Source organism: Echinops telfairi, unplaced genomic scaffold (genome assembly GCF_000313985.2).
Source record: "Echinops telfairi isolate 266 unplaced genomic scaffold, ASM31398v2 ScPeMD7_18;HRSCAF=68, whole genome shotgun sequence".
NCBI lineage: Eukaryota > Metazoa > Chordata > Mammalia > Afrosoricida > Tenrecidae > Echinops > Echinops telfairi.
This window is the reverse complement of record NW_022103915.1, coordinates 13,591,495-13,612,552: the sequence shown is the minus strand read 5'-3', so window position 1 is coordinate 13,612,552 and position 21,058 is coordinate 13,591,495. Positions and strand designations below refer to the sequence as shown.

Genomic DNA, 21,058 nt, shown 5'->3' with positions numbered 1-21,058 from the left:
GTGCGCCTCTGTTTCCCCACAGAGGTAGCTGGCTATGGAGGCGCAGTGCCCTCAGACGGGTGTGGGCTCTCATCTAACTGGGGAAACTGGGCATGTCTTTGAGGCTCCTGCGCCTCGTTGCTTCATCAAATGGGAATAGCAGGCGCTTTCTCTCCTCCTGTCTCCTCCATTTCTCTTCTCTCTCTCTCTCTCCCTCTTTCTCCTCTCTCTCTCTCTCTCTTTGAAGGAGAACACAGGGACTGAAGGGCCCCGGGTTGGCTCGGCAAACGCTGCTTGGCGGGGACGCTCAGCTGAGGCCACTCAGCTCCGGAGGGGCTGGCGCCTGCTGCCGAGGCTCCGGACAGAACGGTTCGGTTGGAAGCAGCCAGGTTGTGGCGTGGGGCCTTCCTCAGAGAGGGAGGCAGGGGCAAGACACAGATTTCTCGCAGCCACTCGAGCAGCGCTGCAGGCTGGCTGGGGGAACAGAGGCAGCCTTCCGAGATGACAAACACCTCGCCAACTGTTGCTCCCCTCCCCGAGAGAATGCCACCCACCACGTGCTCACAGCAAGACATGCATGTCTCAGTTCTCCGCTGCAGGGGAGGCTATCTGCAAGTGTTCTCAGGCACAGTTCAGTGTGACTTTTTTTTTTAACCCTCAACCAGCAAAAAGGAAAGAGCAGGGCCTGAGCTATGAGGCCGCTGCGAAGCTTGGGCACCCCCTCTCCCTGCCACCGCCCTGGCCTCCTCTGCGCAGCCTTGGTGTCTGACCTCTCTGGGGCCTTGAGGCTCAGGGGGAGCCGCCTGGGTTGGGGGGAGTGGGGGAAAAGAGTGAGACAACCTCAACCACTTGAGCAATAGACCCCTTCAGAACCCCCCAAACCAGGACGCCCCGAGGCAGGGAGGCAGAGCCCACTCACTCTGGGAAGATGCAGCGAAACTGCCTCCGAGCCACATGCCCTCTCTCAGCTCTTACTTGGTCATTTTTAAGGGGTGCTCTCACACACTTGCTCACAGGGTTCTCCCCTTTTCTGGAACCCTCGATGGCTTGAGTGTAGGCCCCCGGGGATGGTGGCCCCTCGAGTGCCCTTCCCTAGAGAACGACCCCGTGCCAGGAGGAGGCCGGGGTTTTCACAGTGGTCAGGGCCATTTATTTACAGCCCAGAAAGAATCAATGCAGCGTAAAGAAACCAGACCCAAAGCTCCTTACTAAGGGGGCTGCTCCACCCACCACCCGCTCCCTCAAGTCTCAGGCTGAGCAATCATTGGGTTCCCCACACACCTCCCTTCCCTTCCCTTCCCATCCCGACCCTGAGTCTGGAGCCAGGGTCCCTCGCTGCTCTGGCCCTGAAAGACCCTTCAGGAAACGGAGGAAGTGTGTATGGGCACAGCCCAAGCATGTTTCAAAAAGCTTTCCAATTCTGCTATTTTTTTCCCTCCTCATATTCAATATTCTTGGTTGCTAAGTGGGAGGAAATGTGGGGAGGTGGGAGAGGTGTGGAGAACTGAGGGGAAATTGGCAACGTGAAGGCTGATGGGTTTATTTTCTCATTTCTGAGGGGGGTGGGGTGTCGGGGGATGTTTCGGGCAGAGGAATGTGCCCCAGGGCTGAGCAGCCAGCCTGCTAGCTGGGCCTCTTGCCCCCACAAACCCCACAGCTTCCCACAGGCCGGGGTGGGGGGTGCTTTGAGGGGAGATGAACATGGGCACTTTCTATTTTCGCTCCCAGTCACAGACATGTGGGATCATTCCCCATGAAAGTGACCTTTCTGTTCAGGGTGAACCCACAGGGGGAGGAGGCCAGTCTCATGATGCCCACTGCCTGCCTGCAGGTGCCAGGCCACAGGCCGGGGAGGCTGCAGAGTAAGTCTTGCCAGCTGAGCTCTGCAAAGGGCTGTGGGGGTCCCGGGCGGGGGGGAAGGCGGAGGGTTGACGGTCTAGTCTAAGCTCCCTGGCTTTCTAGCGGCACTGTCTGCTATACCCGAGGCCAGGGGGCCCCGCTCCTAACAGGGTTCTCCTTTGAACCTCCCTTTTTAATGGGCAAACTCTTTCATCCTTCAGAGTGGGCCAGGGAACCCCACATCCACTTTGCTGCTCCCCAGCCCCCTCCCACCTTTGCACACCCCAGACCCCCAGGCTGCCATCCCCTGTGGCCAGTCTGTCCCCATTGGAGCACATTGACAACATTGTTACAAAAATGAGCGTCACATTTGAAGGTGCCTGGCTTTCCTGGGCCCACCGGGCGCTGTCCACACACCTGGCTGGGAGCTGAGGGGTGTTCTGGGGGTGTGGGTGGATGGGGGACTTCACTAGCACCATCAGGTCCCTTTCCGCTAAGTCACTTCTCTCACGGGGGGCGGGGAAGAGGGGGGCACACGTAGCAATCCAGAGACAGGTCAAGAAAAATGGCCCCAGATTTGGAAATGGGAATATAGCTTACTGGGTATCTTCCAGAGGACTGCTCCTTAGAAGTGAGGAGGGTGAGACGTTGTCTCGCGTACTTCGGACATGTTATCCAGGGGAGCAGAAGGACATCGTGCTTGGTGATGTAAACGGACAGCGAAAAGAAGAGCCTCCGGAGATGGCGTGGCTGCAGCAATTGCCTCGAATCTGCCTACCATTGTGAGGCTAGCACAGGATGCAGCAACGTGCGCCCCCCCCCCCCTGAATTGGAAGCAATTCAGACAGCAGCAGCTCATGACATAAAGAGCAGTGGAAGGTGGGGTGTTGACTAGTGGACCCTCCCAGGATTCTCTGATTCTCTGGGCTGCCCCATTGACGGGCTTCCTGCGAACGAACAGGGCTATCACACCTCTCTGTAGGAGCGGAAGTTAAATAAGTCAACCAACAGTAAGGCTGGCAGAGAGCCTTGGAACAAGCGCGGTTCAAGAGTGCAGCTGCTCACCGTGAGATCATCAGTTCAAAGTCACCCCCCGCTGGGTGGAAGGAAAAGGCAGCGATAAAAACCGCAGCCTTGGAAACCCTAGGAGCAGCTCCCCTCCGGCCTTTCGGGCCATGTGAGTTGGAACTGACTTGCCAGCAAGGTGCCATAGGCACAGGTGACTTCTCCTTCTGTCTGAAAAGGCAATCCAAGCAATACACTTGCTTGTTCTATGGCACCGTGGGGTACGTGATGGGCTGCTAACCATGAGGCCAGCAGTTCGAAACCACCCTATTCCATGGGAGAGAGACGAGAGAGATAAGTCTTTCTGCTCCGGTAAAGATTCACAGCCCACAAACCCGAAATGGGCAGCTCTACTCTGTCCTGTAGGGTCGCTATGAGTCAGAATTACTAGATAGCGGTGAGTTTCCCCCCCACCCATCGGATAGCATCTTTTCATGTATTTGCAAACTCATCTTGGCTGTCTGTAGATCCGAGGGGACTTCGTGGAGGAACGGAATGCAAAGATAATGGCAGTTCCCCAGGAACTTTTTGTGTGTATTTGCTGTCCACGGTCCTCTGCACACGGGTCTCCACATTTTGCACGCTCCCTCAGCAGTTAACGAGGCAAACAAGGTCTTGGTCACGTGCTTGTGTTGTCCTTGTCTGAGCCATGAGCGTAACTGGGGGAAATCCGACTTGGTCTGATCTGTGGCGGTCTCTCCTCTCCTGCCAGGATGCAGCCTGCAGTCTGAAATACGTCACTGACTAGCCTGTCCATGAACTGCTAGGAAGGTGGGGACGTCGTCAAGGTGGGGAAGGGATTCGGACGGAGATGAATTATGAATTGAGCCCAGCGGGTCATGCCGTGGTAGCAAAAGCACAAACGACCCACGCTGTGGATGCTTCATCGGCTGCCTCACCTGGGGGCCTGGCGAGCGCCTGGTGAATGCCCATCTGAGGCGGCCCTGCTAGGCCCGGGCCCACGCAATCACGCCGCCACACAGGCGGTGCCGGTCGTCCCTTACCTGGGGTTGGTGAGGTTGTAGCAGGATTTCCATATCTGCAGCATGTGCTTACAGGTGAGCAGCGCCTCGTCTGGGCCCCGGCACAGCGACTCCAGCTTCACTTTGGAAAACAGTAGTCTACGGCAGGGAGACAGGGAGAGAACCACACAGGTCAAGCCGGAGCCCCACGGACCCAACACAGCGTGGCCCGACTCCGAGCTGGGCACTGCAGGCAGTCCCGGGGGGCGAGTGTCCCCCTTACAGACCCCTCCTCACTCGCTGCCATCCAGTCAATGCCAACTCAAAGGGCTCCTATAGGACAGGCTAGAACTGCCCCTGTGGGTTTCCGAGACTGTAACTCTTTAAAGGGGTAGAAAGCCTCCTCTTTCTCCCGAGAGGAGGAGCTGCTGGTGGTTTCGAACGGCTGACCTTGAGGTTAGCAGCCCAGCGTGTAACCCACGATGCTACCAAGGCTCTCAAGTCTCAGGACCAGGTCGGATGTAAGGACAGTGTGACACTGGTCTTTTCACTTAGAACACGTGGGATTTGATGGTGAACGTAGAAGGCGGGGACAAAAGCTATTTTGGGGTGAAACTTCAAACATTCATTAAAAAGTGGGTCTTGATTTATTTGCAGACGTACACAAGATTTGTAGGGGAAGTCAGGAGGCAGAAGGCCATCCTGGGGCCTCCCCTGGGGTCGTGGTGGGGAGCCCGGGGACGGGTTGGCAGCAGAATCTATACCTAACCTGCCGTGCAGGTGACTGGATCTTCGAGCTTCGAAGGCTGCACACAGGAGGCACTGACGGGAAGCTGGGGACTCTGAAGGCGCCTCCCCTGTCAGGTCCCCACCCCAGGGCTTCACAAACTCAGCCCAGTCACAAGGTGCCTCTTCCCTATGCGTTACCACGAACACGCCCATCCTCCACGCAGACCCTCTGAGGACGGAGCTTGGAACCGTCTTTCTTGGTCCTGTTACCCACTTTTCCCGAATCCGACTTGGTTCCTGGCAAGGCTCCGGGGTGGTCATCCTGCCCCCTGACTTCCCATAGGACCGCTTAGTCTCAAGATCTCGAAAATTAATGTTTTATTCCCACTTGCAGAAACCATAGGGATTCCTTTCTGTCTCTGCTTCTCAGGCCAAGTTCCCTCCAGCTCTTTCAGGCCCTCGACCAACTGGCCACTCTGATGTCGCTTCCCCAGTCGGATCTGGGCCACACTGACGATGGGACCTGTTGCTCTTCCCTGTGCAATTAAAGGGCCAGACACTCTCCAGTTATAAGAGCACACCCGCCGTGTCCTCCATCTCCCCACGGTCAACTAGACCCCATCTCATCAGGTTACGTCTTCCAGGACAAAACTTTGAGGCTTTTATCTTCTCGGCTCAGTAGCTACCATGTGCGCTGGTCTGCGTTGCTAACCAAAATGAAGCAAAGGAGAAAACTATTCATTAAAGGCCTCCCATCTCAGCCTTTGTATTTGGCACCTGCTTTCATAATGACCTCCCGCGATCCACGTAACAGCTCTTCTGGGGAGGCAGTCTTCATCTCCCCAGCAACAGATTAGAAAACCCAGACCCGGGACAGTGTCTTCTGGTGGTTGTCTGATGTGGGTCCCATGGCCACCACTGGATATTAAATCCTCATTTGCTCATGGCCACCCTCTCTAGGACAAGATAAAGAAAGGTGTTTCTAAGTCAGACCTCAGTCGCCTTGCATGCTGATCCACACGATCACATGATCCACATGACGCTGTGACTGCCCTCTCATCTGGACACTTGTCGAGCCCCCAGGGAAGGCCATCCAGAGAGGGACATCTCACTGTCCTCTGTATGAGGCCTAAGGAGGGGGGTCCCAGTCAGTCACTGCCCAAGCTCACCGCGCGCTCCTGGTAGGACACAGATGGAGGGGTCTAGTGGGGTAAGGTCTGCAGCAGCTGGGGGCGATGGGATGGGAGGCCCCGATCTACAAGCAGGTGGGCATCTGAGCGAGGCTAGCTGTGAGAATAGGGCTTGCCTTCTGCCCATAAAGATCTCAAGCAGAAGGGGGGATTCCCCTGAAGCCTTTCCAGGACCACCTGCAGGCACGACAGCCATCCAGGCTGTCTCCAGAGGTTCGCCAAGAGCGGAGAAGCTGGCGCGTCTTCCTGAATCACGACAGGGCGTGGTCCAGGGGGGCTTTTCCACCAGAATCTCCTACCAAGTGTGGGTCAACTGGGAGACATGATACAAAGGAAGGAGAAGCTTCCAAGGGTCACCTGTCTGCTTTGGCAGAACTTTTGGGGGCCCAGAGACTCTCCTGGATGAAGTGACTACCAAACAATTGAGGTCAGGTGAGAGCCTCCCCACCCCCCAACCATGGGGAGACCCCATCCAGAACCGCAGGAAGACCCCACCCAGGAGCATGAGGCGATCCCTCTCAGGAACTTGAGGAGAGTCCACCTTGGACCACAAGGAGACCCTCATTGAGGACCAGGTGCAGACCTCATCCAGAACCATGGGGAGGCTCCTCCCAGGACCACAGTGAGCCTGGGGAGTGGGGGGCACAAAGGACGATGTTGAGTCTCCGGGCAGCAATGGCAGTTTCTCTGGTGCAGCCATGCTTGGAGCCTGCTGCCCAGGGAGGGCCGGGGAGGTGGTGGGGAAGGTCCCCCGACACAGGCAGGAGTGTGGTCCTGCCAGCCACTACCCACCACCCCTTTAACTGTACCCGAAGTACCCCGAATGCCAGGGCTCATCTCTAAGCCTCAGCCTGGGGGAGCAGTTCTGCGCGAGGCTTCTCGGCTAGAAAGAGAACGTCTAACGAACATGAAATAACAGCTTTCAAGCACTGCACTCAGGGTGTGTGGTTGGAAAGGTGTGGGCTGGATCTGGGACAGCCAGACAGGAGGAACAATCGCAGCACAGCTGGGCACAAAGGGTGGAACGGGCACCTGGAACAGGGGGGACAGCTGGAACGAGAGACAGGCAGGGGAAGGGGAGCCAGGGAGCCCAAGCCTGGGAGCAAACCTGTTCTCGGCCCCCCAGCACAGGGATGCCCGCTGCCGTGGGCACAGAGGCCCGGCCGGAACCGTCCCTTGGATGGGAGGGGAGATGCAGGGTCTGCTGCCAGGCACGCACCTCCCCTTGCTGTCCACCGGCCCCGGCATGATGATAAGGCAGAAAACAGTGCGGAAAGAGGAGCCAGGGAAGCTTGTCTCCACATTTGCCCAGCCCTGCTCACACATTTCAAGACTGCTGGGCGACATCTGGCTGGGTGCGGGTTACGTGCACAGAGCAACGAGGAGGACACAAAGAATGGACAGCATTCCCCTGCTGCAGCCCACGGCCAGAGAGCCCAAGGATCCCGTCCACACAGGAAACCAAGCCCGGCGGCAAACCCAAGTCCCGAGAAAGCTGTCTGTCCAGCTGCCTTTATACACTTGGGGTCCGTCTACCGGTCAATGTTCCCTACATCTCCTGCTTGACCTCCGGGTGGAGGGTGTGGGGCCGGCCAGGCTGAGAGCGCTTGCGGGCCACACCCCAAGTCCGGCCGTGAGTGGAGTGCGATGCTTCTCCTGAAGTCTACGAAGAAGCCACCTGCAGGCTTCCCCGAAGGTCGCAATGAGACTGTGACGGTGGCGAGGGACCAGGTAGCATTTTGTTCTGTGGTGCACGCGGCCGCTGTGCGTCGAAACTGACTCCCAGGCGCCTATCAACCATGCCGCACCTGGTGCCAAGTGCATTCACCTAACTGCCAGAAACACTCCGTTCAGAGAAGTCAGGGAGGCACCGCAGGCCAAGAAGGGGCACCCTAAAGCATCACTCCGAGGACAGTCTGTAACCGTGCTGCCATGTCACCCACGGAGCGAGTCCCTACAATGTCTTTCATGATGTGCTCCCACCCCCGGCTTAGCTTTGGTCTGTCAACTGCCCTCCAGGGATACCGTCCACTGCAGCCATGGCCAGCTCCACCACCTACCACTCTCCTCCCTGCCTTTGGAGGTTTGCGTGTGCTGTTCCCTTTGTTTCAAATGCCGTTCCAAGGCCATCCATTCCTGCCTTTTAAGCATCTGCTTCTTTCTGAAGATTCAGGTCATGTCAGGTTGGGTTCTCCAAAGAAGTCAAGCCACTAACGCGTGTCTGTCTATGCATATAGATAGATTTCCATCAAGAAATGGTTCACGCCTGGTAGAAGTGACTCAGTCCAGAGGAGTTCAAGGCCACGGGTCAGGTGTCAGCTGACTTGTATAGCTGGAGGGGCTGATGAACAGGAAGCAGGAAGATGAAGCTGGAAGCTCGCAGGCTGGTGGAGGCAGAGCTGAGTGAATCCAAAGTCGGCAGTCTGCTGAGGGATCCTGGGAATGGCAGGCTGGGAACAGGAGGTCCAAGAACCAGGTGCAGGGTCCAGGTCCAGCAGGAGAAGTCAGCTAGTCACTGTCCATTTACACTACGAGTAGACCACGCCCTGAATGCAACCTCCCTCAATGGGATCAAGGCTGTGCCCAGATCAAGGAGGTCTGTTCTCCCCACAACTGCTTGGCGGCTTCACAGAAGACCCCACCATGAAGTGGACCTCACTGTGTTAGATCCTATCATGGGAGAATCCTGGTCCACTCAAGTGGACATAAAACCGAACTATCACAGGGGTCAACTAGCAACCCTTTGCTGAAGATAACCTTAAATAATCAATAAGAGTGAGGGAGCCTGGTGGCATACTGGTTACACATTGTGCTGTTAACAGCAAGGCCAGCAGTTTGAAACTACCAGCAGTTGCTATGAGGGGGAAAGACAGGGCTTTCTAGTCCCGTAAAGAGTTACCGTTCAACAAAAAAGCGAACAACAACAACAAAAAAGAGTTACCGTCTTGGAAACGTACCACGGGCAGTTCTACTCTGTCCTGTAGGGTCGCTGTGAGTCGGCATCGCCTGGATGGAAGTGAGTTTTTGGGTAACCCTCCCAGACAGAAATGCACTCACAGAAAACACCAGCTCTACGATTGGGGGCTTTGGTTTCCAGGGTAACGGACAGGGAGAGCAACGTGGTGGCAGCTGCCCCACCTCGGGCCCATGGAAGCCTTCCAGCTGGGACTGAGTGCTCTGCCCGGGTTCACGCTGCCAGTCTACAGGCTCCCGTGCCAGTCCAGCTGATTCCCAAGCACGGAACAGGGCACGGGAGAATGACTTGCAATCGTCTAACTCAGTGGTTCTCAACCTGTGGGTCAAGACCCCTTTGGGGGTCGAATGACGCTTTCACAGGGGCCGCCCGATTCATAACAGTAGCAAAATGACAGTGATGAAGTAGTAAAGGAAATAATTTTAAGTTGGGGGTCACCACCACATGAACTGTATGACAGGGTCGAGGCATTAGGAAGGTTGAGAACCACTGGTCTAACTACAACAGTGATGTGAACCCACTGAACGGAGCCCTGGTGGCAGGCACAGTGCTTACGAGCTCAGCTGAGAACTGACAGGTTACCGGTCTGAACCCACCCGAGGGTCCATGGGGGGAAGGGACCAGGTGATCTGCTCGCACAAAGACCACAGCCTCAGAAACCTTAGGGGCAGTGCCACTGTCACACGGGGCTGCGACGACTCCGGGTGACCTCCGTGGGCCCTGACCACAGCCCGAACTCTAAGGTGTGAGCAGCTCTGTGACCGTCAACTCCGGAAGAAACGGAGTGCCTTGGGGGCAAAGCAACCAGCTGTGAGTGTCAGGCAGGGTTTCTGGCTCGGGGTTGACTGGGGCAGGCCCTGTAGACTGCCGCCTTGTCCTCCCACCTGGTGGGTTTGGGGCAGCCAAGCCCTGTAACCATGGCATCACCACAGCCCTTCGTATGCACGGTACGGTTTTAATTCCCTCCCATCTCAGGTGGCGGTGTAAGAAATGCGTGTCCAGGAAGGCAAGGGTGTGGTCGATACACACGTGCAAGTCAAGCTCTAAGGAACGGGTCTCGGATGCGGGAGGGCTGCAGGCCCCGCAGCGGCGTCAGCACTAGGACCGCAGCCCTGGGACGGTGGGTGCTTGGTGCTGATGGGTAGTTATGAGCTCGTGGGCTCAGCATGCCAGCGCCTGGCTCTTGGTTTCCCCTCCCTGATGTAGGAAGGAACGCCAGACGGCTGTGCGGGGAAAGCGGGAGGCCCCGTGGCCCCAGGTGCCCGGGCCGCAGGCCTTGAGGGTCGTCCTCATCTCCCCTGTCCTGGAGGCTGGCTGCCCAGCACCCATCCCCAGCAGATGAGAACCTGTCCGCAGGAACAGGAAACAGTAGATCTAACCAAGGCCGAGGGCAGGGGGCCAGGGGGCGGGAGAGTGTGCTGGACGGATCATTAAGAGGGAGAAGAGGGTTAGGCTGTCAGTTGTCAGCTCAGCAGGCAGGAGGGGTGCGGTGATGAGGAGAGGGTGAGTCAGCTGGGAACTAGATGGGGAAGGGAGGGTCAAGTTGCAGCCACAGGCGGCCATCGCTGCTCAGAGGAGCCAAATGCCACACACCCACCACATACACCCCGCCCGCCCGCTGCCAGCAGAGACCTAAAGGAGGGCCACAAAGAGGTTGGTGGCCCCTCAGGTGCTGCTTTGGAGCCTCGGCTCTGCTGCCCGGGCCCTCAAAGGGTCCAATCTCGGAAAATGGCCTCTCTGAAAACCAGCCTGACAGCCACCAGGACCCAACACTGCTGCTGTCCATCCGGCTAGGCAGGCCGACTGGGTATGGAAGTGGGCATGGGGGTCCCACCCTCCAGTGGGGAAGCACAGGGTTGTCTAGCCGTCAGGCTGACCGATGGCTGTGCTGGCTTGCTGCCTCCCAGCTCAGAAGAAAAACACCGAGCGCTTTCCCAATGGATCCGAAGCTGGAAACGGACTTGCAAGACCCTCTACGCTTTGTTACGGAGAGGGTGGTCCAGAGCAGGATGATCCTGGGGTGTGGCGGGGGGCCTTGTGAGAAAGGCAGGCGCTCCCACCCCCCCACCCTGTCACTGAAGTAGAAGTGGAATCTGCCGGCGGTGTGTGCCCGCCACAGCTCAGGAAGCAGGACCGGCCGTCAGGCTCCGTTGCAGCCGGCCTGGTCTGGTTTCTGGCTTAATGGACATGCAGGGAGGAGTGGTGCCCGGGCCTCACACTCCCACAGGAGAAAAGGCACCGCGTCCAGTAAGAGCAGGGGAGGGTGCAGGGCGATTTCGTGTTTCTTACTTAGATGAGAATTCTCAACAGCCCTTTATGTCCTTTATGTACCCGTGAGGGTCGGCCCCACCTGGGCTGCTGATGGTGGTGCAATGGCCTGTCCACATGTGTCTCCAGTGAGGGCCAGCGAGGGTGGCCACCGTGCACAAACTGGGGGTGGGGGTAAGGATTCTCGGTCACCGAGGGAGCACCCAACTAGGTCATCCCACTAGCATGGTGGTTCCTCCTCTGGGGTCAGAAGCCCCAGCATCTTCCTGAGCCAGGCAGGCAAATAACTGGGCTCAAAACCAGGTGGGTCTGCGTTGCGGTTGCTGGTCGACTCAGACTTGCTCGTCGCGACTGGGTTCCTCAGGTGTCCTGTCGGCTTGGCTGGGTCAGGATGCTCTCCTGATAGGAGCTAACACAATGCGGTCAGCTCCAGGATGTGATCCTCTCTGAAGCAGCCAAGCAGTTGGGGGAGGATGCTGGTGTCCTTAGGTGACATTGCGTTGGTTCTGACCCATAGCGACCTCAGGCTCAACACAGCAAAACACCGCCTTGTCCTGTGCCATCCTCCCAGTTGTCCCCATGCTCCGGAGAACAGACCTCCTTAATGGGGGCGCAACTTTGATACATTCAAGCTGTGGTCTTCTGACGGTGTGCAGAGCTAGTTGACTTCTGCTGGATTTGAACCCTGCATCTGGTTCGTCGACCTCCTGCTGTATCGATGGCGGATCCCAGGAGCCATGCACTTGGACGGCCCACCTTGGATTCACTCAGCTCTGCCTCTACCAGCCTGTGGTTTCCAGCTTCATCTTCCTGCTTCCTGTTCGTCAGCCCCTGCAGCTGACCTCTGACCTGTGGGCTTGACCCAGACTGGACGTGGCCATTTCTACAATGGTGTGAGCCATGTCTTGATATGATCCTCTTTCTAACACAGACACAGACACGCAGTCACCGATTTTGCATCTCTGGAGAACCCAGCCTAACACAGCGACCCTGTGTGACAGCTACTTCTCCACAGAGGTTCTTTGGGCTTTAATCTTGAAGCAGCACAACACGACACCTGGTGGCACTGTTGGGTAAGCATTGGACTGCTAACCACAAGATCGGCAGTTCAAACTCACCAGCAGCTCCACGGGAGAATGAAGAGGCTCTCCACTCCCATAACAATGCACAGTTGGAATAGTTGGGGTGGCTGTTGGGCGCCATGGAGTCAGCTCACAATGGAATGAAACACTGCCCGGTCCTGCACCATCCTCACAATTGTTCCTGTGCCTGGGCCCATGGATACAGCCACCGTGTCCATCCATCTGGGCGAGCCCTCTCCTCTCCTTCGCTGCTCCTCTGCTTTACCCAGCATGAGGTAACTTCTCCAGGGACTGCTCTCTCCTGACAACAGGTCCAAAGGCTCTAAGATGAAGTCTCGCCATCCTTGCCTCGAAGGAGCACTCTGGCCGTACTTATTGCAAGACCCATCGGTGTGTGCTTTCAGCAGCCTGGGTACCTTCAACAGTCTCCTCCAGCACCGCGGTTAGAATAGACGATGCCAATGGGCTTTGGGTTGGTGGCACTACCAACCACAGGCTCCTCTGGAGACAGACTTGGTGTCTGTTGCCAGCATGATGATTGTTGCCGGGCGCCATGGATTCGACTCCTAGTGACCCTGTGTGGCAAGAAGTAGCGCTGCCACTGGACTTGAGGAAGGCGCGGCCGGGCCGCGCTGCGTTCTGTTGTGCACAGGGCGCTGCGGCTTGGGGCTGTCTTGATGAAAGGTAACAGGTGGCGGCAGTTTTCCCAGGATGCTCTCTTCACGGGAGGAGAGGGGCGGGTGAGTTTGAACCACCGACCTTTCTGTTGGCAGTGGAGCAATTAACCATGAAGTCATCGGGGCTCCTTCTGCCTCCCCCTAAGTGAACTTGGGGACGTGTGCGTGCTGGCTTGGTGGTACTCTGCGAGGGGACATCTGCTCTGGGGCAGCCGGTCAGCAACCCTGAGCGGTCAAGCCTTACAGAGAGCAAATGTGAGTGTGCGCCTGGTCTCCTGGACCCAACCCCGGGCCCCTTACAGCCCGGTGGCCAGTGTTCCTGACACAAGCACTTCCTTCCTTCTGGGGGACAGAGCCCTGCAAGGGACTGGCCGGTGGGGGAGGGGGCACTCCCTGGTACACCCGAGTCTTGGAGTTACTTGACCCCCTTCTGCGGGAAGGACACCTGACTGCTTCTGAATCTCAGGGTCGCTCAAGAAGGGGACGTTGGCCATGCGCTCGGCTTCGTGGTTGTGAGAGGAAGCATTTCGTTGCCCAGCCCTGACGGCCAGAACCCCGTGTCTGCGGGGTATGGAGAGCCCCCTTTGTGCAGTGAGAGAAAGTTTCTCATCCCCAGGCATCAGGAGCCCCGTTCTACAGAGCTTAGCAGCCCAGGGCCATGGATGGAGGCTGCGTGTGGGAGGCTGGCAGTGCCTCTCGATACCCTGATCCTGCCTCCCCTCTGTGCGCCAGGCAGGCCTCCTGTCGGCTCCCGTTGTCAGCTCCACGCCGCCTCTCCTTCCAGTCAAAGTGCCCACAATCTGGAATGCCCACCTCCCCCCTAGCTGTATTTTTAGAGCCGACAAACAACGGATGGATTTAGCTGAAATGAATCACCTTGCAAGACCCTGGTTTGGCTCCTTCCTCTCCTGTTTCTTCATCTCCACTCCGCCTGCTGCCCAGATGCTGACAGCCCAGCAGGACCCGGTGAACTCAAAGCACCTGAGAAGCTCACTGCCCTCGTGTCCCCGCACTCCTCCCCGCCTCTGAGTGTGTGTGTGTGTGTGTGTGTGTGTGTGTGTGTGTGTGGAGCCCTCTCAGGGAAGGTCATCCACAAAGCAACAGGCTGTCCTTGGGTGTAAATGGGTCCTGTGTCCGGCTGTCCAGTGAGAGGTCGGAGGTTTGAGACCACCCAGAGGTACCTCAGAAGCAAGGCCTGGCGATCTGCTTCTGGAAAGGCCCAGCCATTGAAAACCCCGTGGGGCGCAGTTCTACTCTGACACCCTGGGGCCGCCGGGAGCAGGGATCCCCTCCACAGGACCTAGATCTCTTCTAAAGCAGCAGTCATTCAGAATTGACCGAGCGCTCCCTGTCCTTAGCAGGGGGCCCTGGTGGTGTATGGTTACTTGTTGGGCTGCCTAACACAAGGTGACCAGTTCGAAACCTCCAGCCGCCCCATGGGAGGAAGAGGAGGTTTCCTCTTCCCACCGAGAGTGACAGTCTTGGAAAACCCACCGGGGCAGTTCTACCCTGTGCTGTAGGGTCGCCAGGAGTCGGCATCGCCTTGATGGCAGTGAGTTTGTGTTGGAGTTGCGCCCTGCTCATCAGGGTGCTCCCTGCCCTTAGGAGGAACCCTGGTGGCGAAGTGGGTAACGAGTGGGGCTGTGAGCCCCAGGGTCAGCAGTTCAAAACTACCAGCTGGTGTGTGGCAGGAAGATGAGGTTGTCGGCTCGTAGAAAGAGTTACAGTCGTGTAAACTCACAGGGGCAGTTTAGCCCTGTCCTGTCGGGTCGCTCTGACTTGGCGCGGACTGGATGACAGTGGGTTTGAGCTGTCTACGCACAGGGGGAGGGGCGGAGCAGCGCAGAGGAGGCAGAAGACAGAGACCCGGCCAGTGTGCCGGTGTCTGTCTGCTAAGCAAATAGGGGCCCAGGAAATATCTGAAAGCAAGTCTTCCCTTCATACGACGTGCTCTAAACAGAGAGGATCTATTTGGAACCGTAGACCCATTTGGTTATGCTATGGTTGAATCGTGGCCTCCCCCAAATTTATGTTGTAAATCCTGGACCAGGCACTGAAAATACAGCAGGACCTTCAGAGAGAGAGAAAGAGGAGGAGGAGAGGGAAGGAGAAGGAGAGGGAGGGACAGGGGAGAGAGGCAGCCACCCCTTAGAGCTCGTGCCCTAAACTTGGACGTACAGCGTTGTGAACTGTGAGATACACATTCTGGCTTCAGAAGCCACCCCCTCGAGGCATCTCTGTGGAAGCTGCACGGAATTGCCTCGAAGTCAGGTACTGTCTCAGACGGCGGGGAGGTGAGCAGAGGGCACGTGCCAGGCCCCTTCGGCTCCCCTGGCCGGCCTCTCCCCAGAGGCCACCTTGCTGAAGGACTTCCTGTGTGATTCCTGCTCCTGCTCCTTCTTCTGAAAGATGTACAAGGCCAGGGCACCTGATCACCGGTGGCCAGGCACCTTTCTGATCACAATACTATGGCGGTGCTTCCAGAGTGAACCGGGAGCCTCGTTTTCCAAAGAGCAAGCCGCTGTTGTTTTAACATGCTCAGACCGCGACAAATGAAGTGGCCTTCCATTGCATTTGGATGGCTCACTGCTTTTGCTTTTTCGCGCAGCTGCCTGGGTAACGAGCGGCATTGCCCCAAGACCTCTTTGCCGTAAGTAGACCATCACTTGGCGAGGAACTGGGGTTACCTGGCGACTCAAACAGCCACCGCACAAACAGGCATGCCCGTTTGCCCTGTGCCAAGTCACTGGCTAGCTTCTGGGGATTCAGAGGTTTCCTGGAAACACCTGGCCTGAAGCCTGAAGACTGTGTTTTGAACGGCTGAGCGGGGTGTTGAGAAGAACTTCGGAAGAAAGCACTAGAATAAATAAGCCCGCTGGGGACCACAGATGGGCAGGGTGGCTTGAATGAGAGCCCTCAACCCGGTTCTTTTTCTGCCCCAGATCAGCCTCTCCCAACTGCTGGGGGCCGGCGGGAGGGGCAGGGCTGAGGGTGGCCAAGGCCTGGGGTGTCCATCAAGGTACCTTCCTTGGCTAGTAAGAGATAGGCTTGCTCTGAAAACTTCCTCTCCTCCGGTCTCAGAAATAGCTTAAAAGGGTGGGAGCATTCTGACAGGGGAGCTGATAACTCCCATGAGGATTCTGAATGAGGTGGGGGCAGGGAGGATAGAGACCCACTAGCAGCCACTGTGGAGCAAGTCAGGATATACCTATTCCAACCCCGGCAGCGATGAGCATCTTCCTCCTACACGACGAATGGGCTTAAGCCTCCTTTCTCCTCCATTTCCTCCAGTCCAATTTCTCTCCCTTTGCCTCAAGCGCCCAGTTTATCACCAAGTCATTCATTATTACACTTCTCACATGCTTCATCTTTTGCCACGTACCTCCACTGGCCAAAACCAACACCACAGCCCCCAGTGACCCACAGAGAGTGATGGGAGCCTGCTTGCTTGGACCAGCACCCCTCAGTCCAGTGAGCCCATTGCAGGAACACATTGGCTTCATGCTCCAGAGAACCCAGAAAATCTGGAGTGGAAGTTTCCCCAGCCATCTGGAAATCTTGCCACAACAGACAAGCCAAGAGAGAGGATGGGGAATGTTCACCAATGAATCCCACCATACTTCCGGCCACAGCGTCTCCCAGGCTGCCCACCCACTCTCATATGCCCAACAACTCCTTCCTTGACGTGTGTCTGAGTTACATGTCCTGGTCAGTCACCTTGCACTCCACCCTCCCAGGCAGCCTTCAGATACCAATGGGTCATGCCTGTGATCTAATGAGGCGAACATCCTCTCCCCTGGTGACGCAGCTCTCTAGCAAATGCACTGGCATTACTCCATCCCTCAGCTCAAGGGTAAAAACAGCCCACAGCACTTGGTGGCCCAGGAAGCGCTGAATTGGAACATGACTCAATACACTATTTTGACTGAAATTGATTTCCTCGCAGAGAACAAGACTGTCTCCCTTGCCAAGTCCTATTTTTTTGTGTGGCAATTATATCATCTCCTGTTGATTTGAGCTAAGGGGTGGAGTCCAGCCTGTCAATCAGGTTGCAGCTTGATGACCTCATTCAGAGGCACGAGGGAGATAAAGAGCTCACTGGAGGCAGGACCGGGTCTCTCTGCCTTCCCTTTCCTTATGTGGAGACACTCAGAGAGCTGGAGGAGACACGTGGAGACCCATGCCAGCTTTGAGATGCTTCTACAGCCACTGGATCCACAAAACGTTTCACCCACCAACCTGTGATCTTCCTGCATTTGGCATCATTGCATGTACTTCGTGACTCTAGAGAGGAATTTATGAACTAGTATCGGACACATGGGCTAATATCAGATTTATGGATTTGATCTGGACTGGGCTGGGATGGTTTCTCAATATACAATTGCTCTTTGATATAAAGCTCTTTCTTATACACATACGAGTGTCTATGAATTTGTTTCTCTGGCCAACCCGGACTAACAGTTTTTTAAACCAGGCGTCCACTTTGGTTAACTGAATGATGGCTTTTAACCACGATTCCTAGCTTGCTGGTGAGATTACCAGGCGAGGTGGCACGGCATTGCGGCTCAGTTGGAGTGCAAGTAAACTCGGCAAGAGTAGAAAGCTCCTGCTCATTCATGGCTGTGTCCCCAGCATCCAGCCTGGCAACCGGACCATCTGAGGTAGGAACACAAGTCCTTCACAGGCAGTGAGAGAGAGTGGTGAAGAGGAGAGCGTGGGCTTCTGGCTTAAAACTCACCGCCTGTCACTTACTAGCTGCGAAACCTGGGACAAACGACTCACCAATCTCTGTCCCTCCCTTTCTGTGTCTGTAAGAGGGAGAATAAGAATGGACCCACTCCTCATTCTTCACCATGGTTAGGGTCCAAAGACTAAGGTTATTATACGAAATGGGAGTTATGGGAGAGTTGGGGGCCGCACCTCGTCTTTTGTGCTTGACCTCCTCATTGCCCACCCCCCTCTGGCACCCTTGGTCTATCTCAGGATGCATGTGGTGGGGTCGTCCTGCCTTCCCCATCGCTGCAGAGCCTTCAGGGGTCAGGGCTGGGGAGGATAGTGGCCAGCTGTTGCCAGCCACTTCCCATGTCTACCCTGGGTGGGGACTCCTGTGCGGCCTCTGTTCATCCTGGCTCTATAGCCCCACACGATGCCATTCCCTCCTCCTCTTGGCCTCCCTCCACCAACCTCCTCGGCATGTTTGGGCCCCTGCCTGGCGTCCTCCTGCCCACGGGAGGCCTCTTGCTGTTCCAAGATTGCCTCATGCCTTCTGTGGCTGGATCAACATGTCTCCAAGAAACAGGAGAAGTGTCCTCTGTCTGCCGGCCCTCATGGGAGCCAGTCAGCATTTGAACGGGCCGTGTGAGGCCCAGCCTGTCGGTGGAGCTGCCTGGGAACTTTCTGAGGCTGCTGTAAATTGAAATGCCAGAGAGCGAGGGAGTTGGTCAGCGAGGAGTGTGTGGACTACTTACTCAAAGGGTTCTTGGGAGGACTGAATGAGTTAAAAACGTGTTCAGTGTTGGTCCGGTGCCTGTCACGAAATAGTAAAAGTCAAGTCTTTGTGGATGTTCCTGCAATGCGTGCCTGGTGACTATCACGTACGGGGACTTCTTTACAGCAAGTCCCCACTGCTGTGACGAAGGTCAGCTGTCCAAGAGACGCGAGGGCACCCACAAGAACAGGACTGTGATGCGCCCATGTGCCTGCCCCCAGTAGGTGACTGAGGATTTGGTTCAGGACCAGAAAACATGCTTCAAAGACTTGTCCATAAGCCATAAGGATCCCACTGTCCTCAAGCCCTTAAAAGTTTCACAAGCGTTTGGTGTGCCATTACAGATCTGATGGCTTCCGTGAGTCTATGAATAAGGGCGGATATGTGTTCTATTAAAATTGGAAAAGTAAAATGGACATCGATTGAAAGTCCACAGCTAGCACGGCACAGCCAGCTTGCCTCAAGGCCAGACACGACACCAGGCCGTGGCGGCCCTTAGCAGCCACTGTGTGGCTCACTCTGTCGAGCTCACTGGTGTTTCAGCAACACTGACGTTCTCAAAACCTCCACCAAGTATGACAGCCCGCTGATCATTTATCCCCCAAAGACCAAACGTTGCACACTGTTGGATCTCATTTCAGTATTTCATCTAAAAATGAATTTAAATGGCAGAAATGCAACATCTGTCGGAATCTGATCAAAAACCTGGTCTCGACAGGCTGCCTCTGCATCTTTAGAAGAGACATTCGTTTCAGACATCAGCGTGGCATGAACTTCCACTTCTGGGGGACCAGAGACTAAGGGTCAAGATCATCACATCAAGGAAGGCAGATATTCAATCTATCCAACATCACGGACACTGCTTACTACAAATCATGCTTTCTGTTCACTTTGACTGTGAGAAAAACTGACAATGTGCGAGAGATATTTACTACATAACCTGCTAATAGCAGTGTTTCATCTTTTTGTACAGAGGCTTGGTCGTTAAGGGCTTGTTTTAAAAACATCAACACAAAAAGAAGACTGTCAAAGAGCAACACGGAAATAAGAGAAAGACAACACACAGAAACAGCAGACAGACACCCAACCACATGCTTGTACTAAACATAAACGGGCCAAAGACAGGAATCAAAAGGCAGGTTATCAGGCTGATTAGTGGCAACAACCAACTCTATGCTTGCTATCCACAAGACACTGACTTTAAATTAAAAGACAGGGCTGGGTTGAAAATAAAAGGATGAGAAGCATACCATCACATCAACAGAGAAAACACACCAGAGAAGGGCGGACAGTACATTAACATCAGACAAAACAGACCGTAAGATGAGGAATATTGGTAGAGACGGAGGAGCGTTAGATGACGGCACAAGGCCTACGGCTGCAGGAAGAGACAGACACTACCCCAAGACCGCAGACTGTTGGTTCTGACTCGCAGTGACCTCAGACAAAACAGAACACAAAGTAGCTCAGGCTGGCACCAACTTTGGGGCCCTCGGCACGTTTCAGTCCATGGTTGTGACTGTGCCCCTCAAAATTAATGAAGCAAAATATCGAAAGGGAAAATGTATAATTCCACCATTATCACTGAGTATTAATACTTATCTCTCAGTAAATATAAAACAAACAAACAACCCTGCATAGGTATAGAATAGCTGAACAATATTACAAACCAATATGACCTAACTTGGACACACACTGGCTCGGGGAGGAGACAAGCCAGTCAGGGTGCGATGTAACAATGATGAAAAATACAACTTTTCTCTAGTCCCTAAATGTTTCCTCCCCCTCCACTATCATGATCCCAATTCCCTGCCCACAGGGAATATGGGATCGTCTAGAATGATCACACATCAGATGGACGGCAGGTCTTAATGGAAAAGAGTGATATAATATAAAGAATGTTCTCTAGTAATAGGAAGTGATTATAATCAATAACACACACACACACACACACACACACAAAATCAGGAAAATACCCCCCACTGAAAAATCAGAAATTAAATAAAACAATTCCAAAAAGCCTACAGGTCAGGAAAGAAATGTATAAAACTTAGAAAATATCTTAAACTGAATAAAATGAAAACATGCATCAGGATTTATGAGAAGCAATGAACACGATACTTACATGTGTAGCTTTACATGCTTATATCAGAAAGGAAGAAACATCTAAAATTAATCACCCAAGCTTACTATAAGAGAGGTAGAAAAAAGTGGGCAGGGGATATCAAACACAAAATAAGTAGAAGAAAAGAAATAATAAGTAATAAAAACCAGAATGGAAATCAATGAAACAGAACTCAGATAATAGAGACAACCAAAGAAACTCAAGAAGGTGTGGCTGAGCATTTCCTAGAACTGATCACCATCACAAACAATCCCGAAAACCCAACGAATCCCAAGCAGGAGCTACCTTAGAATCACAGTGAAAATGCAAAACCAACAAAGGTGCTAATTACTTAAAAGCAGCCAAAGAAAAAGACAGATGACAGTGCAGTGAACTCTGAAATGAAGCAAACAGTTGACTTCAAACAGATGCAAAAGAAACGCGATCACTTGTGAGAAACAGTGAGTGTAGACTCAGATATCTAATGACGGCATCTTTTAAGAGTAAAGGCAGCTTTCAGAAATATCAACTGAGAATGTCTGTCAGTGACGGGCCCTTTCTAAACAGCAGCCACCATGGACTGTGTCATTTCAAATGTGTATAGAGAAAAAATGGAATAAAAACAATCAATATAAAAGAATGCAGACTGGAAACAAAGGCAGGGCCAATAGAAAGTACAAATGAGATAGCAGTCATAACAA

At 54.7% G+C, this 21,058-nt stretch overlaps 1 protein-coding gene across 1 annotated transcript in view; it reads right to left on the bottom strand.

The window, feature by feature from the left end:
- Nucleotides 1-21,058, bottom strand: part of TTC7B (tetratricopeptide repeat domain 7B) — a 248,850-nt gene that overhangs the window by 76,823 nt on the left and 150,969 nt on the right. The window contains exon 14 of the mRNA XM_045288134.1: nucleotides 3,888-4,004. Coding sequence (XP_045144069.1) covers nucleotides 3,888-4,004 — 117 coding nt within the window. The remainder of the gene's footprint in view (nucleotides 1-3,887; nucleotides 4,005-21,058) is intronic.